The 18,265-nt window shown below is 37.8% G+C and overlaps 2 protein-coding genes across 2 annotated transcripts; both read right to left on the bottom strand.

Moving 5' to 3' along the window:
- Window positions 1–809: 809 nt before the first annotated feature.
- Window positions 810–4,761, bottom strand: LOC136679275 (notch-regulated ankyrin repeat-containing protein B-like). Its single transcript, XM_066657712.1, has 3 exons — window positions 4,713–4,761; window positions 4,307–4,481; window positions 810–4,207 (listed from the first exon to the last, which is right to left on the bottom strand). Exon 3 carries the CDS (start codon window positions 4,143–4,145, stop codon window positions 3,822–3,824), a length of 324 nt encoding a protein of 107 aa, XP_066513809.1. The 5' UTR covers window positions 4,146–4,207; window positions 4,307–4,481; window positions 4,713–4,761; the 3' UTR covers window positions 810–3,821.
- A 9,356-nt stretch (window positions 4,762–14,117) lies between these two features.
- Window positions 14,118–17,300, bottom strand: LOC136679624 (lipocalin-like). The gene is made up of 7 exons (XM_066658260.1): window positions 17,097–17,300; window positions 16,324–16,466; window positions 15,917–15,993; window positions 15,397–15,507; window positions 14,837–14,938; window positions 14,446–14,470; window positions 14,118–14,330 (listed from the first exon to the last, which is right to left on the bottom strand). Exons 1-7 carry the CDS (start codon window positions 17,193–17,195, stop codon window positions 14,306–14,308), a joined length of 582 nt encoding a protein of 193 aa, XP_066514357.1. The 5' UTR covers window positions 17,196–17,300; the 3' UTR covers window positions 14,118–14,305.
- Between the last annotated feature and the right edge of the window lie 965 nt (window positions 17,301–18,265).

Genomic DNA, 18,265 nt, shown 5'->3' with positions numbered 1-18,265 from the left:
AAGAATTGCTATTTGCTGATACTGCTTTCCAGGACTTTGCAGATACACCATTTAAACGACATAATCATTGGCTTGAATATATGATTCATTTTAAATAAAGACAAAAGAAAGTGTCTCTCATTAGAAATCACTTACAATTTAATCATGTTACATGCAAATGTATGGTTAAGGATCCCATTTTTGTAGCATAGTGTGCTGCCTGGGCAGAGAAATGAACCACATTCAGTAACATTTAAAGCAATGAAACATCTCAGTCACTACAGTACTCAATGCTAAATCACTCAGTGTTGGGTAATTGGTACCCTTACATTATTCAGATTTTCTATAAAAACTCTACACACTCGTATTTATAAAAATAGGTTTTTAAAGAACCATCTACTGGAATGTTCATTAAGATAAAAAAAACCGTCTTGTAAATTTACTTTCAAGTGTGCCTTATTTTTCTCAGTAATTCCCAGATATAAATATCATTTTATTCCAGGAAATGTTTCATGGGACATTTAGCAATATCTCTTTCTCAAAATTTGATCCAGGGTGTGTCATGGCAATCTCTTTTCAAATCTAATCAACAGCAAGTCAAGCATAGACAGATGCCAGTTGTGTGTGTGTGTGTGTGTATATATATATATATATATATATATATATATATATATATATATATATATGCAATGGTGAAATCTAGGCCTACCGGGGTTACAAGACCTGCACTTTGTTATATGAACTGTTCTCTGTATTATGATCAACATTTTTCCTCATCTATTAATGTGTCTAGTTTGTTGCCAGTGCACAATTTTAATAAGTCAGTTTCGTTGTCAGATCAATGAAAATGTTTCTTCAAGCCTGCTGTAGGATTACAGCTTCAATTCCCACAAACGGAAGAATACGTTTCTTGAGATGTTTTGAATTTTGTGTCTGAGCTGGATATTCCTTATGATAAAGACACTTAATTAACATGGAGAGTCAGTTCATTGTTATGGCTGTATGTTTGCAGACAAACTTTCTGCTACTGCTACTCAGATGCAAGTTATGAATATCTTTTATATCATGATGCAAGCTACAAATGTAAATTGTAATGAGGTTAGCAAGCTGACTTGGGTCTAGCATCAGCTAAGGCCACATGAGCTGAACTACTGATTACTGTGTTCACTGTGTAACTTAAACGGTACCCATTACATGACTAAATTAGCTTCATAGTATGTGCCTTAGGCCTTGGCTAAACTTAATATCCATTCACTTCCTGAACTCATTGTTCTCTTAAAACAGCAGAATTTAATATTTAAAAAGGCTTTTGTACAAAGATACAAAATACAGCATGTAATATCTTTCAAAATATGATCATTTACAACATTTAAAACATTACAAAATACCTGCAAAACAAATATAAAACATAACATGTCAACAGTTCACAAAAAATTACAAAGAGAGACCAGTATTTCAGCCTCTTTCTTGAACATCTCTTTAAAGAAAATAAGATTTCAAAGCTGGTCCAATAAAAATCACAGTCATTTGACATTTATCTCAACCAAAGAATGTATTTTACTCTCATGTCATAAATGTTATGGCATTATCAAGTAAAGACTTGTGCATTGTGTAACAGCTTGTTACACTCAATTTACCTTGTAACATCCCCCTTAAAAAGAGGAGGATGGGACTTCTATGAGGAAGTGCTCCAAGATTTTCTTAACATTTTACTTGAATGTTCACCCATGAAAAGAATCAGAAACATATTTCAGTGTCAATGTTGCATGGAGATTAATAAAAACGTTACACTTGTCTCTGACAACAGTTTAACAGTGTTTGTGACAACATTATGCATGGAGGAACATCAAGTAAAGAGGTTTACAAATTTTTATAGTCTACATTTACAGACATATAGATGCCTTTGCAGAAAATGAGAGAAGACTAACCAATCATGGAGCTTCCATACAATGTTTTTTTTTTCATTTAGAAAAAATAGTATCTTTAAAAGTTGGTTTGACACCAACTGTTCTTAAAACAGCCATCAGTGCAATATTTAAAACATTCTCAAGTATAAATGATGCATATTTCTACACTGGCTTTGAATGATACTCCATCAGTGTTCAATTACAGCCTTCCACAGCATTTGCAATGAAACTGGGGAAATACATGCCTATGTAGATCCTTATGCAGTGCATTTTACAGACATTTGTAATACATTATGATATTGTGGAACTGCTAAACTTTCAATCATTAAATAGAATGTGATATTGCATGAGCATCTTGAAATTTAAAATGAGTCTGGTTACAAACAATGGCAACTGCCATGGCCTCCCAAATAAAAGACATCCGTTGTTTCCCAAACTGTTCAAATGTGACCCACATTCCTATTTGACACAAAAGTAGTTCAGAACTGCTGAAATAAAAATATCATGTTTACATTGTTTCAAAGAAAATGAAGTTTATCAACTAATAATGCAACAGACAGTGGTATCTGGCAAATTAATGGTGTTTCTACAAGATTTTCTATATCAAACATCCATTTGCTGTGTACAGCTCTTAAACATGGCTGGAATGAATGCATAAACAACTAGAGATCCTGATTTGTGAACATGTGAACGCTTTCACATCAACCTTGAGGTAAGCATCCTATCCAGTTCATCATCCTGAATGCATCAGTTTAATCATCAGATCCACATACATACATATGCCTGTTTATTATGTTAGCTGACTATTATGCATATGAGTGTATAGAATAGACCTAGTTTCTCTTCTGTAGTTTGACATTATAGTATACTCCTGGATGCATGTTCAGAAGTAAAGACTCCATTAATGCTGTGTGTAAAGAAAGGCATCTTCAACCAGCTGCAGTGGATAATGAAAGTCATCTTCATCCATATACTGATTATGTTCATCGTAAAGATTCTAGAGGTTGTTTGCCATCTTTAGATACTGAACTCTGACACCACTTCTGGTGCATGTTCAGAAGGTGATATAGGGCAATCCAAAAAAACAGATGTGATGATATTTCATAAGATAGCCATCTGCTGATATACCTGCCCCAGCCTTGAACAATCTAATGTAGACTTTATAGATTGCTGGCAATAATCAAATTTGAAAATAGTATCTATTTGAAGTTCCAGGAAGTAATCTCCAACCTGTCTGCAATCATATACCGAACATATCCACAATTTAGTTTGTTGGCAATCTATTCATTCACCACCACAAAACTGCAACATATTCTAAAGGTAGTCTTGCACAATTTACAGCACACATCATACAGATTGGTGTCAGATTCATGTCCTAGTTCCAGTGCAATCCGTTTATGAATAATAATAGATTCTCTGGCCATTTTGATATAATCAGTTCATGATTATATCAAATGTTTATGATTCATGATACAGAACGTTATCTTGGGCAATCTGAAACAATATAGATTTTTGATTGTTGGATAACTCTTGTAACACTCTTGTTAAATTTAGAAGGCAGTTTAATACCAGGCACTGACAATTCAAATCATAATTTGACACTGTGCCATATTCGGAAGGTAGTCCTGGGCAACCTTAAAACTTGTTGGTAATCTATTGATACTGATCTGATTCGACATTATCCATAGCATCTTTAGAAGGTAAAGGAGGAGAACTGTTGCCAGTGTAACATCTCAACGCTATCTGCAGTGTTTTCTTCAAAAATATACCCTTGATTGTTGACCATCTTTTGACACTGTACCAACCCAACACTCTGTCCTGCTTGATGCTGATTCACTTCTAATCTTCAGTGCACCAAAAAGCCAGCCTTCCCCCTCAAGCCCTCCCTTTGGCACACCGAGCGTCTGACACCAAGGGGTCCAAGCACCCAAAGAGTCAGAGTGCACTCGATGAGTACTTGGCCCTCGTGATGAGGTAGAGAGCAATGTCCTGATGACCACCAAATGCTGCAATGTGTAGAGCACTCCAGCCATCACGGTTGGCCAGGCGCACATCAGCGCCAAATTTGACCAGCAGTTTGACTAGCTCAAGGTTGCCATCAATGACAGACTGGTGTAATGCTGTCTGGCCCTCAGGCCCAAATGAGTTCACGTTGAACTCACAGCTGCTCATGCCCTGCAGCAGCAAGCGAAGGCCTTCTGTGTCACCTTTGCGCAGCGCCTCCTGGAAGACCCTCTGTCCGGCATCTGTCTGATTCATGCCTGTAGTGGGATGGCAGGCCTTCAGCCTTCTCCTCCTCCTCCAGAGCACCAGCAAGATCACTGCCAAGACACACCACAATCACCTGTAGGACCACCACGGTCACAAGCAGGACCAACAGGGTACAGTGCTAAAATGGAGGGCTATGTAAATCTTTTTACATTTGCCAAAAGAGAATAATCCACTTTGGAAAGCTAGTTTTCTGCTGAACGGAGAGGCTTATTCTGATCGATTGAAGAACCAATTCTTTGACTCCCCCAACTTGAAACGCGCCTCTTCGTGGTTTTCCGTCCTCGCGTGCGTGCGCGTTCACGTGCTCTCCTTCCCGGGATCGAGCTGTTCAGGTAAGAGACAAAAAGCACAAGAAGAGTTTCAGTTTGTAAAGGGTATAGTTTCTGACATGAGACTCGACTTTGGCTGCGCTTACAGTCACCCTACACTACACATAAACCTACTAATGAATGTACAACTTCTGATATTTAATTTTTACTAACGTTATGTCAAATGGTAGTATGCCGTTTGAAACGCAGCCTTAGCGAGTTTTATATGTGTGAGAGAGAAACTTACCTTCGTGTTTCCCACGAGCTGCTGCTAATCACTGAAAACTGCAGTGTGTATGTGCGAGTGGTGTGTGCTGGGTGCTCTGCTCCTCCTCTGGAGTCCACTCCTCTCCGCTCAATAACAATGGGAAGGAATAAAGGGGCGTGGCTTTCATAGACAGTATTAAAAATAATAATAATAAAAAAAATATATATATATATATATATTATTTTTTTTTCTATAATCTCAAAAAGTTTATATTTGGTCAAGAAATAAATAAATACTGAATTAAATAAACCCTCTAGTTAAATCCTTGGCAAGTTGTTAAATATATTAGTAGGTATAATAACAGCAGATAACAGTGACTTACTGAAATATTAGTGAAGTATTCAGTTGAAATAAAAGGAATTGGAATTGGAAAAGGAAAAGGAATTAACAGTCCATCCCTTCTCCTCAGTCAACCTCATACAAAACCAGGAATCAATGACCATGGGACCATGTGTGGGAGGAACACTACCTGTAGCGCCATGGTACCACCCAAAACTAACATAATATGTTAATATATAACATTTTGTCCAGGATACATTTTATTTTTATACATTGGGTCAAAAAACTAATAATAAAGCTAATAATTCCATCCATTATCTGTAACCGCTTATCCAATTTAGGGTCGCGGGGGGTCCAGAGCCTACCTGGAATCATTGGGCGCAAGGCAGGAATACACCCTGGAGGGGACGCCAGTCCTTCACAGGGCAACACAGACACACACACATACGGACACTTTCGAGTCGCCAATCCACCTGCAACGTGTGTTTTTGGACTGTGGGAGGAAACCGGAGCACCCGGAGGAAACCCACGCTGACAACACACCAACTCCTCACAGACAGTCACCCGGAGCGGGAATCGAACCCATAACCTCCAGGTCCCTGGAGCTGTGTGACTGCGACACTAACCTGCTGCGCCACCGTGCCGCCCTAATAATATTATTATTATATTTTAAATGTTGAGGTTTCATACAACAGAAAATAAACATGTTTTCTAAAAAGGTACTACAATAAATAAATTTATTGATGAATTTGCATCCTCTCCCATCAGTTAAAATCAAGCGAAATTTATTAAGCTTTTTGATGCAAATTAAGCTTTTAATGCATAGAAGTGTTTAAATCCAGGTTAAAAACTCTGCTCTTTTCCCGTGCCTTTGATGGAGCTGATTCTGCACTTTGTTTTACTGCACTTTCATTTTACTTTTAAATCCTTTCATGTTTTTTTTTACTTATTGCCTTTTAATGTAGTTTATTTTTGTTTTGTAATCTTTTTAGCTTATAGTTTTAATGTACTTTATGTCTTTGGTTTTAATTTCATGTAATTTATTTTTATGTAAAGCACTTTGAATTATCGTGGTGTATGAGAGGTGCTATAGAAATAAACTTGCATTGCCTTGCCTTACTTCAGGGCTGCAGTTTTGTGAATGTTGGTTTGATAAAATGTGTATGCCATGGTACAAATCTCAGGGAAGAAACAGAACAAGTACAGATTCACACAGTGGACTGTTTTTCGTCAGGGTCACTAGTTTCTCAACAGCAGGTGAGTTTTGTGACAGAGCTGTAGCAGTTGCTGTTGCACAGAGCCAATTGCTCCATTTCAGTTTGAGATTTTGCAGGTTTCACGTTTCCATACACACCCATTTCCCCTTTTATATTCGTGGTTTCTAATATAGAAGAAAAAAAAATAAGAAGAAAATATGAGCTTCCCTTTTTAAAAGGAAGATTCTGGCCTGTTTCACACGACTGGATCCGTAACATTTGTTCATCAGTAAGTCCATTTGTTTTGAACGTTGGTGGCAAATGAGAGAGAGATTTGCTGGCCATGTCTTTTGGCAACAGTAGGAGCTCTCATAAAGTGACACAGAATCCAGCGTCGTCATGGGAACTGGGCTATTGCATGCTGGGTCTGTATTGGCCTACAGACACAATTTGGCACAATGACTACAGCTCAAAGTAGGCTAGTGGAAGTCCTAAAGAGGCTACTGATTCATTAATGATACACACAATATGTGCGTGTGCTGTCGGGACAAAATTTGCAAATGATGAATTAAAGAATCAAGATGAAAGTCCCTAAGTCTGTTGAGACATTTTTAACATCTAATGTTAATAATGATAAAATACATTTTTGGGTATTCATTTGCTTCTGAACAGTCTGCATTTTAGGCAAAACTCTAAAACTCAGAATTTTCTAAATGTTGCACTTGCTTTCCTCAGTTCCTTTCAGACACACGCATTTCTTCCTGTTCTCCAACTGAGAAGAATACAGATTACTTTTTACTAATTTGAGTAATAGTTTTTCAAAAATTGTCACCAATTTGCACAAGGATCTCACTTGTTTTCCTAAAATTTCATATTATTTAATGCCATATTTTATCATTGATGATATGCATTATCAGTGAATATAACGTCTTTAAAATGTTTTTTTTTTTTGCTGTGAGAAAAACAGAAGTTTAAACAGGCCTTGATAATTCAAACTTGACTAAACTTGTCTGCAGATTCTGTGCTTTCTTTGAATGTATCATGCTCTCTTCCCTCCTGTTTCAATAGGCTTCATTCAAATGCCTTAAAAAATCTCTGGCGGTGTGACAGGATCCCAGTGGTCGAGTTTCAGTGACGTTTCAATAGCGAGGGTGGGTCAGCCGGGATCCAATTTTAAACCACGTGCTCTAGGACCGTGGGAAAGAGTTGAGCCTTTCTTCCCAGCATAGGCGTATGCACAGTGCGAGAGAGAGAGAGAGAGAGAGAGAGAGAGAGAGAGAGAGAGAGAGAGAGAGAGGGTGAGAGAGAGAAATCTTGGTTCAAAACAGTTGCCTGTGGAAAGTTGGCATGTGGTAAAGGATACCAGAGACTGTGTGGAGGTTTGATAACCTCGACTTGGTTAACAGAAACATAGACAGAGACAGAATCGCCAACACAGACAGGCTGCTAATAATAACATGCCATTTTGTAATGGTATTATGATGGTATTCTTAATGACAATGCATTGAAAACATGGCAGTGTGAGGTTTTTAACACATTGGTACGACCTGTTAAGAACATTGTATTGTCTGTAACATATGACTCAATTATTACTGGGTTATGTTCTTATTGGCAGGGTGTTCTCATTTTTAAGTCTAGAATTCATTTTCATTATACCATGTACTACAGAAATATAAGACAATATGCTCCACAAAAAGCTCACAAAGTAAAAAACTCAAGGCATAGACCCATGGTTCTGTTCTTCAGTTACAGTGTTCTCATCACAAGTTTACACATTTAAATTGCATTTAAAAGTCAGAGTTGGTTTCATATAAAGGAACTATAAATAGTTAAACAGAAACAGTGTTGTGTCACTGAGTCTAGCTGTTATTTTTCAAGGAATAAACCAAGTCATTTGCTTTAAACAACCGGACGTAGACAAACAGGCAGAACATATGTAGACATCATATTCAGTTTGATGTCAAATTACCTCAGCTGTGTTTAACTGAATGTGGAGCTTCATACAGCGTAAGGACAATGTAAAGATTAAATACTATTTGATGTTACCTTAAACATGAGGTATAAGAGAAATCAGCATTGCATTTGCAGAATGGGCAGGGTGTGTTAAAGGTGAAGGGTCTAGGTCCAGACTGCCTGACTGTGACCTATTGATTTTGCATGGGAACTGACCCCTGCTGCTCAAATACCCACCCCCACCTCTTCAAGCTCAAATGCCTCATGACTGGCCAAGCTTAACAGATAACAAGCATGAAGCAAGACTCAATTACCTGGGACAATGACTGGAGCTGACTGCTTGGAAAGGGTACTGATATTATCAGCCCATGTCCATAAGAATGTTGAGCCCTAACCTTTCCTGAAATATAATTCACAGCAACAGACCCACTGCACTGTCCTGTTAGTACAAAACATAGAATAACATACATAACATGAACACTGTATGCAAATATATGCATAATAATACATACTTGACTCCTCATCCAGCATTTTTTCTGAAATTACGAGAGGTTTGTTTTGTTGCTGTAATGGCTTCTACTCTGGAAAGGCTTTAGACTTTGGAACATTGTTGTGAATATTTGATAGTGAAGATGAAGGACTAGCTCTGGATCACAAACAACACTCCAGCTAACCCCAACGGTATTGAATGGAGTTCCATTACTCCAGAAAATGCTGTTCCACTGCTCCACAGTGCAGTTCTTGTGGGTTTTATAACACTCCAGCTGACACACAGCACTGAGAATGGTGACTATAGCCTCAACTCCAATTGATTCAGCATGTCTCATTTCATGTTGTCCTTTTCTATAGGGATCGTACTGTGCACAGTGTTGACAAATGAACGTGTCCACAACAAGTGCAATATAGAGCCAAAAAAAAAAGATCACTGTTTATAAAATCTGTCTACAAAATGTTGGATGTATTGTGTACTATGCACAAAAAGTACAGCACAGGGTATTTTTGTAGTGTCCAAAAACCCCATCAGTGTAAGAGTGACAATCAGAACACGTAGAGCAGGAGACCCATGGAACATGGAGCCTGTGGAGAAATGGGCCCCTGAACATGTGTACTGGAGTCATAATTCCATTTATGCGATTTTACACTCGTGACTCATGGGTAGCTATGATGACTTAATAAAAACGCCAAAAGCCTGCATTAAAACACCAACGTGAATGAGAAATAATAACCATGGTAGTGAGGACAAAAGCAAATTACATGGTCATGTTTATGATCATTTTTATACCTTTATTCCCTGGACAAACCTCGCATCCCAATAACAGTAATTTAACAGGTGAATGTTAATTTTGTTGCTGCATAAAGATAAAAAATGCTTTATTTTGTGTTGATATGATGTGATGTTTTAGAATTCATCTTTGAACAATTGACGTGTTTACCATGACATACTAACACATATTAGATGGAAATGGACAAGTTTCACGTCTGGAAAAAAATAGATAAACACAAAATATTTTGTACAATTACCTTATGTTTTCACATACATTTGCACATACATTTGCATTGTTTTCTTTTCATCATTCCAAAACTAGCTCACTCTACGTAACAATGAATTAACACTTTATGACTAATAGACCAGAACAGCCCAGAATTCTTGAGAATAAAATTTATGACTGTTTTTTCCTTCTCCTATAAAGTCACCATTCCCGAGACCCGAGATTTTGTTACAAAAGTGACAAGTCAAACCCACAGAGTTGCAGTCTGACTCATCCATCCGGATATTGTTCAGCATGAAGGGAGATGTCAGGTGCTGTGAGAACGGCAGATGTTTTGCATGTTAATACAGATGTTTTTGGGTTGAAAAGGTTTGGTAAATTATAGTGAGTAGACGAGCAGTAATTCTGTGTGCCTTTAGCGTCAGACAGCAGGAATGTCCTGTTTGTCTTGGTGTGTGTTTGTTCACTGTACCCTGTGTTATGCTTACATGGCTGGCATTTCTACTGGTGAGTGTGTATGTGTGTGTGTGTGTGTGTGTGTGTGAGAGAGAGAGAGAGAGAGAGAGAGATAGAGAGAGAGAGAGAGAGAGAGAATGTCTGTGTTTGTGCGTGTGAGGAATAGAGAAAGAGAGAGAAGGAGAATGCATGTATTTGTGCGTGTGTGTGTGTGAGAGGAATAGAGAGAGAGAGAGAGAGAGAGAGAGAGAGAGAGAGAGAGAGAATGTGTGTGTGCGTGTGTGAGCCAGTGAGTCTGTACCGGTCAGAGTGTTTGATACCTTTGTGTGGGAACCAAGCTGCTTCCTGCCCTCAGACCACAACAGCAAGCACTGATACAGCTCATACACATAAGGTCAGGAATATGAGAGAAAGAGGGAGGGAGAGTGAGAGCGAGAAAAAGGGAGGGAGAGTGAGAGAGAGAAAGAGATGCAAACACAACTATAATAAGTTTTTACTATAAGTTTCATACATTTCACTTATGAACTCTGAATTAACTCCAGAAAATTAGGTTTGGAGATATTCCAGTATTTCACTCATGTAGTGCCCAGCAGGAGTTTTTTTGTGTCCGAAGTGTTCTCACAGCTGGAAATGTTCAGCGTGCTTTAGGAGGTGCACAGAGCTTGTGCATCAAGTGCAAGTGATACAAGTGTGAGTCTCTGGAACATGCACTCACTCTGAATTTATCTGAGTACTAGGGCACTAGCAGAATAAAGTCTGTGTAAAGTTTGGGACAAACAGTTCAGGGTGTTTGTGGTCACACATAGAGCACCTCCATATAAACTCCGGAAAAGTTCAAGGTTACGGTGCCTATGTGAAAAGGGCTTTAGAGTCGAAACTAAAGCTAAAACCAAAATGGCAGTGGCTTGTAGCTCACTCACACTCAGACGTAAATAGTCACTTACAGTTCTCACATACTAACATTCTCAATCACATTTAGGCACTGCTTCACAAGGGCGTGCTATTGTGCGCCACATCAATTGCTATCAAGTTTGTTTCCTAAGTCATACTAAGTAGAATATGTTGAGTGTATGTTGCTTAAAATCTTGAACTAAATCATAAAGTGATATTTTCCCTCTAAACCAGTAGTAACCACTATTTTGAAATGCCCACTATTCACTATTCAGTTAAATTTTCATATATAAAAATGTCTCTAACATATTACTCCCACTCAATAGTTCTGTTTCCCTCAGAGACAAAGTTGTAAAAAATAATTTGCACAGCTAAAAGACTGTTAGGTGGCACAACAGGTTGTGTCGCTGTCACACAGCTCCAGGTTCCTGGGGTTCAAACCCTGCTCTGGGTGACTATCTGTCAGGAGTTTGGTGCATTCTCCCTGTGGGTTTCCTCCAGGTGCTCCGTCTTCCTCCCACGGTCCAAAAACACACATTGTTAGATGGATTGGTGACTCAAACTTGTGAGTCCATAGGTGTGAGTGTTTGTCACCCTGTGAAGGATTGGCCTCCAGGGGTGTGTTCGCCTAGTGATTCCAGGTAGGCTCCGGATACACCATGAGTCTGAATTGAATAAGCGATTATAGACAATGAATAAATGATTATAAATACATTTTAAAAATATATAAATATCAAAAACGGTCCTTAAGTATTCTTTTGAATTTAACGTCCAACTGTTTGTGTTTCAGCAGCCTACAAGATTGTAAAACATCAATAACTTGGGCTGAGACTTACTTTACTTACTTTATGTTCATGGATTGCTTTTACAGCTTACGTACCCAGGCGAGGACCCGTGTGACCCATAGGCCATGCTGTTGTATGGTGAAAATAGATCATTAAGCTGCATGTATGGCATTGAATGCACATGGGTTAAAATGCCAGTGGTGTAAGCAGGGCCCACCCTCCTCCGTGTGCACACTTTCCTGTTCCCCTCCCATTCCCAGCCTCTCTGTTTGGCGCGGATATCCCCAGGAAAAGGCAACATGGATCGTGATGTCAGCAGCTGCAGTGCTGTGGCTCTCCTCGGTGGGAATTTAAAGAAATAGGCAGAGAAACTGGCCCCTTCGCTTCAGTGTGTATTTATGTTGAGATAACACTGCTGTATTGTGTGAAAACTGTTGGGTAATTGGCCTCTTGCTTAAGTGACCTAAAAGCTACTTTTAGAGAATGATACATGTTAAGGTGTGTTCAGCAAAGTGGTCTTTAGACTCAGCGTTCTCACGCTACTTCACATGACTCATATGTAAGCACGTGTTTTTAAAGAAGGGGTTTATTGCCAATTTTATTATCTGTTGAGACAATGTTTGTCTTTCTCAGGGACAGTTTTCTTTCTTCCCCGGTCCCAAACTCAGATGCATATACTTTGCCATTGCCAGTTCTCGTGGGTTAATGTGGCTCCATCTTAAGTTAAAGTCTTTCACTTTTAATTGCTCATGCACATTATGGCCGGTTAAGAGTTTTATATAAATATATACGTATAAAACGTTCCCTGTTCTTCTGCTGATGTAGCACATAATATACATCTGTCTATATATCTATTTATCCATCTGTCTATCCATCAAATTCTCCATTGGTCCATTCATCTGTCCATCCATCACTCATCCTATCCAACCATTAATTTACCCATCATCTATTCAACCACCCATCCATTCATTCATTCTTCCATTCATATATACATCCATCCATTCATTCATGCACCTTTTCAGGCACCTATTCACCTATCATCAACCCATCTATCCATCCATTCACCTGTCCATCCACCAATCCACCATCACATCCATCTGTCCATCCATCCCTCCACATACATATTTCACAGCTTCCCTTTCACCTGTGTAGATTAAAAGTGTTGTGTAAACGTCAGAAACCTCCCTTCATTTATGTATGTTTCTATTAATAATATTTTAGGGACAAAATATTTATTGCAAGCACACCCACTGCTTTCATTTAATCTTCAATTCTTATTAGAATTGTTTCAGTTTTTAATTTTTTTTAATTGACTAATTATCTAATTATTTAATTATTGTTTGCATTTTAAGCTTTGGGCGGCGCAGTGGTGCAGCAGGTAGTGTCGCAGTCACACAGCTCCAGGGACCTGGAGGTTGTGGGTTCGATTCCCGCTCCGGGTGACTGTCTGTGAGGAGTTGGTGTGTTCTCCCTGTGTCTGCGTGGATTTCCTCCGGGTGTTCCGGTTTCCTCCCACAGTCCAAAAACACACGTTGCAGGTGGATTGGCGACTCAAAAGTGTCCGAATGTCTGTGTTGCCCTGTGAAGGGCTGGTGCCCCCTCCAGGGTGTATTTCCTGCCTTGCGCCCAATGATTCCAGGTAGGCTCTGGACCCACCGCAACCCTGAACTGGATAAGCGCTTACAGATAATGAATGAATGAATGAATTTTGAGCTTCTCCAGATACAAATCATTCCAAATACAATATCACAATTTTCCAAAACTTTTCCGGGACCAGTTTAAGTGATCTAGTGCAAATGTTCTTATTTTTCACGTTCGTATGTTCATAATTCTAAAACAAGATCTTGTCTCTAAATCATGAAAACTTTACTGTTAAATAAACAGGACAGTTTTAATCATTTTTCAAAATTCAGCTTGGGAAACTCCTGTTTTCTTCCAATGTTTCTGCCCAGAACTGTGAAAATGAAGTTTTCTGAATGATTCTTATTTCTGAGAGTTTAGGTATAAAATGTTCCTTCACAGCTCTAGCTGTTTCACTTAATTTCAAAGTATGACTAGATTTCATTGAGTGTTGAAGACTTACTGTAAATAAAATATGGCCAATGACCAAAAGATCTGAGATTTAAGTTTATATATATTCACTCACACACACACACACACACACACACACACACACACACACACACACACAAATGAGCGTCCTCCTCAGAGTGTAACAACAGCAACACCTGTTGGTAAGAGGGAGTAGCACACTGCAACGTGAAAGCAGTAGTTTACAGTAAGAAAGTCTACACAAAAATTAAAATATACAATTAAGAGTAACATATCAGTAGGAAAACTTTTATTACCTTAGCGTTCACTAAACATGGCACAGATTAACAGACTTTACAGGGAAATAAGATGATAAAAAGCAATATATTATTAAAATACAGGAAATTCCCAAGCATCTGGATGACATCTGGATATCTAGACATCTAGATATGAAGAGACGAGGCTGTTCCAAGTCTTATACGTGGACTTTGTCACGCTACTGCTTCTGTTTTGTTTCTGAAGACAAGAGGTTTTAAAAAACAGAATCATTACATTTCTTTTGGCTTTTGAATTACACATAAAATATTAATATAATTTAGTTTTTGAATACATGTGTGTGTCCTGTCCTTACCTTGGTTCTGGAAAGGGACATGGATCTTTGCAAAAGAAAACAAAGAAAAAATAATTTGATAATTTGCTACATAGATTTCCATAAAGAGTGACCATTTTTAATTCTTTGCTGCCCCCCACAGGTTAAGGCTCAAACAGGTTGTCACCTGTCAGTGTCTGTATATCCACATAAATAAATTAGAGCCATGTAACAAACAGCAGAACTAAGCTTAGATCAACTTAAAGGGGCAACTTCCCCTTTTATCTCCTCCCCCACTAAAACTGTTTATGCTGAATCTGGACGTCATTATATTTGCACTGTAAACATCACAAGGCCTACAACCCCCCACCCAACACCCATGTCTAATGTCTTATTTACTTTGTTTTTCTCTTCCACACATCTCCAGACTTACCCAGAACAGTTGGTGTTACAATGGACTCAGCGGAAAAGCCCAAAGACAAAGAGTAGGATCTGAATTTTTCAACCACCTCTGGTCTGAGGGTTGGGGACCGGCCTAAAGAGTATATAGAGCGAGATTAGGTAAAGTCAGGTAAAGTTTACTTACAAAGTACACCTGAAATCAATAAGCTGAACAAACTGTTGCACAATCAGTGATGGCTGTTCCTAATATTGTATGAAAGGGCTAACATATAAAAAAAATGTATCATACTGTTCTTAGGTCCTTCACAACTACAGAAATTAAACAAATGTAAAATGATACTTAGCTCGCAAGATGTTACTGGGTGCACTTAAAATTATAACTGATTGTGAGGGGTATTAAATATATATTCTATCATTGTATCAAATATAATAATATCACATATTATTTAAAAAGTAATTACTGAGAGACAGAGAGAGAGAATAAAATAATATACTTTACAAATCTACTAAATACACATTTATAAAAAACTAAATAAAAAAATAAAAACAAAAGAGAACAAAGGTATAAATGCTAAAGCATCATGTACTCACCATAGAGAGCCACCTGAGTGTACTCTTTTTCCATCTTCTTGTATTTTAGGACCAACCCATATTCAGTGTAGTTGGTCTCCACTATTGTAATGTCTTTCATAATCTTGTGTCCTTACAATGCAGAAAAGCAATCAGACAAGTGAGTCTCATGCCTTTTAAAATTCCTTTGAATTGAAGCATTTTTCTGCAAATTTTTGTTCTGAATTTGTATTTGCTGAATTTAACATTTTAAAATTCAAGGTGCCATTAATTTAATGTTTACCATGAATATATTTAATGTGGCAAATAAATATAATTGTGCATTAAAATGTGTAGACGTTTGTATTTTGTAGGGATCTGAACACTTAAAAATGCTCTTGTAAGTATGCAGTCTAGACTAGAGATGCTCAATTTGTTGCTCTACGTAACACTCAATGAAGATTATGTATATTTCACACGTTAAATGTGTCACATATTTCAACAATAAGAATGAGGCTTTTCCTGTGTAGTGAGATTTTCTGATCTGTGCTGTGGGACTTACTTTGACTGAAATAAGTGAACAGTCCAGGAACCTGTGTCTTCTCATACTCGTAAAAACTAGGAGAGCACAGCTTAGGCCTGAATATAAGAATAAATGCAAAGATCAAGCTTGATTTGGGTGATGTATTTGAAATAAATATCCCCCACTGTATAAATGTGTGAATAAGTAAAATATTTAACATAAATAAATGTTAAAAGACTTTATTTTAAATAAACTTTCCATTGCTACATTTATCATTACATTTTATGATGGTAAAGGCTCCTAATGTGTAAAATAAATCAGTTTGGACAACAACAGCAACATATGTTCCTGGTTTAATGACATTAACTTTAATAAAGTGTGGTATAGTGCTAAATCTCTAAGCCAACTATGAAATCTATTCATTTCCAGAGCAGTAAACACTGTACCCCGTCATGGTCCACATGGAGAGGTTAGCACTGCCATTTTCACTGGAAACCAGGAACCCCCTGGAGATCAGCATTCTGCCTTTGTATTTAATAAATGATGGAGATTCATAAGCCATGCCAACACGATACCATTCACCTGAAAACTAACAAGAACATAACAGAATAGTGTGACATTGAGACAGATAAGCAGAGACAAGTCTTTCAAGTAGGTTATTTTTACACATTAAATCCAAAACATTTATTTAGTTTATATTTACATCAAATAAAAGGTTGAAAATTCTCCACATGGAGACATCATTAACACTAAAATATATCATTGGTTCTGTCACATCAATAGCATTTTTGTCCTCATTTGGTGAAATATTTCTAAAATATTATAGTTTTATATTAAAATAAGAATACTCAAGTTTAACACAATCATCATCATCTAAAGAGATCAATTACATAAAGAGTCGTACATCTATTAGTTAATTTAATGAATCAGTAAAACTTAGTGCAGCTAATACTTTTATTTTGTTGGTCTACAGCATGTTGCAATCACATGAGCGTAGCACTGTTTGTTTATTAATTTGACAGCGGCTTTATCAGTTGACCCAGATTTGGCTTTTTTCACTATATAATAAGCACATTCACTTTTATGTACATAACTGTCTATGGAATTGTAACTTAGCACATGTAGGTAACACTTTGAATCTTAAATACTTTAATCTTTCTGTCTGAGACATACACCTATCTATTAGATTGGCCAATTCTCAGTGGCTTATTTCACTCACCTGTTCCAGATCGAAATCCTGCTGTGGCTGAACATCTGTATAGTGGAGACAGTGTGCCCAGAGCACGGTGCTGCACAAAATCACCACAAGCAGATACATTTTGGACTCTCGTAAAGAGGCTGTGTGTAAATTCAAAGCTGACACCGTGAATCAGAGATGGTGCTAGAGTGAACACACTGTCCCAAGGACTCAAGAGCTTTATGTGTTTAACTCAGAGCAGACCAAGCCCCCAAACCCCAGCATGATCGCACCACTGTAAAAGTGAAACTCGAGTAACAGCACATTCCCAAAAATGTGTCTAGACAAGTAGTGCCGCAGATACCAATCTCACACAACTCCTTCCAGGAAACTAACGCAAACCCTGATATTGCTTTTACTGTAAAAAGTACATTTCCCATTCATAGTTGCATCCATTATGGAATATACACTTAAATATAAAAGGTGCAGCACAGTGTTCTTTGAGCATAGAAGAACAAAAACACATTTGAGTGTAAAGAACCTTTTAAATGTTTCAAAATCTTTCATTCCATCTTAAGGTTTTAACACATTTAAGCAAATGAGCAACAATGGTTATTTATGGAAACAAAAATGGTTTTTTTATGGCATCCCTCAAAGAAACTATTATAGCACCTTTATTTTTAAGAGTGTACTCATCATCAAGGGCCTTTGGGTAGTTTCTTCATCCAGGAAGACCTACCTCAACTTAGTTAATTGGTAGAGCAAAGAAGCCAACAAACACTGCTGGACATCAAGTCGGTACTGAAATTGGACACCTCCAGTGGGGTAACTACTAGTAGTCCTAGCAAGGCAATCACTGGTACATGTAGTGGGAGGGGGCCAGAAGGAACTGAAACACCTTCATCTCAACCCCTAATATTGCTATAACTTAGAAATAATTTTCATAATCATTTCTGATCACTTGATAATAACCAGTAGCATTTGGTAACATCTTGGCTTTAATAGACATACTATGCAAAATTCTAGAAGTATCCAGTTTCTCTTCAGATTAGCTGAGATGGGAAAACATCACACGGGAACGGATTTTCGAGAAGTGAAAATGAACAATACAAACAAAACATCAGATAAGTGGAATGTGGCATTACTGTAAAGGAGGAACCACCACTATGGATAATTTACTCAGAACTGTCCAAAACCAGCATCTCTGCAGA

This window comes from Hoplias malabaricus, chromosome Y, assembly GCF_029633855.1.
Source record: "Hoplias malabaricus isolate fHopMal1 chromosome Y, fHopMal1.hap1, whole genome shotgun sequence".
In the NCBI taxonomy this organism is placed as follows: Eukaryota; Metazoa; Chordata; class Actinopteri; order Characiformes; family Erythrinidae; genus Hoplias; species Hoplias malabaricus.
This window is presented reverse-complemented; position numbering and strand designations above follow the sequence as displayed.

What these genes read in the sequence shown, in the direction of transcription:
- LOC136679624 (XM_066658260.1), bottom strand. Translation starts at nt 17,195, where the DNA reads ATGTATCTGCTTGTGGTGATTTTGTGCAGCACCGTGCTCTGGGCACAC. An exon ending in AGGATTTCGATCTGGAACAG is followed by an intron (nt 16,467 to 17,096) that starts GTGAGTGAAATA and finishes TGTTCTTGTTAG; the next exon opens with TTTTCAGGTGAATGGTATCG. An exon ending in CACTCAGGTGGCTCTCTATG is followed by an intron (nt 14,939 to 15,396) that starts GTGAGTACATGA and finishes TATACTCTTTAG; the next exon opens with GCCGGTCCCCAACCCTCAGA.
- LOC136679275 (XM_066657712.1), bottom strand. Translation starts at nt 4,145, where the DNA reads ATGAATCAGACAGATGCCGGACAGAGGGTCTTCCAGGAGGCGCTGCGC.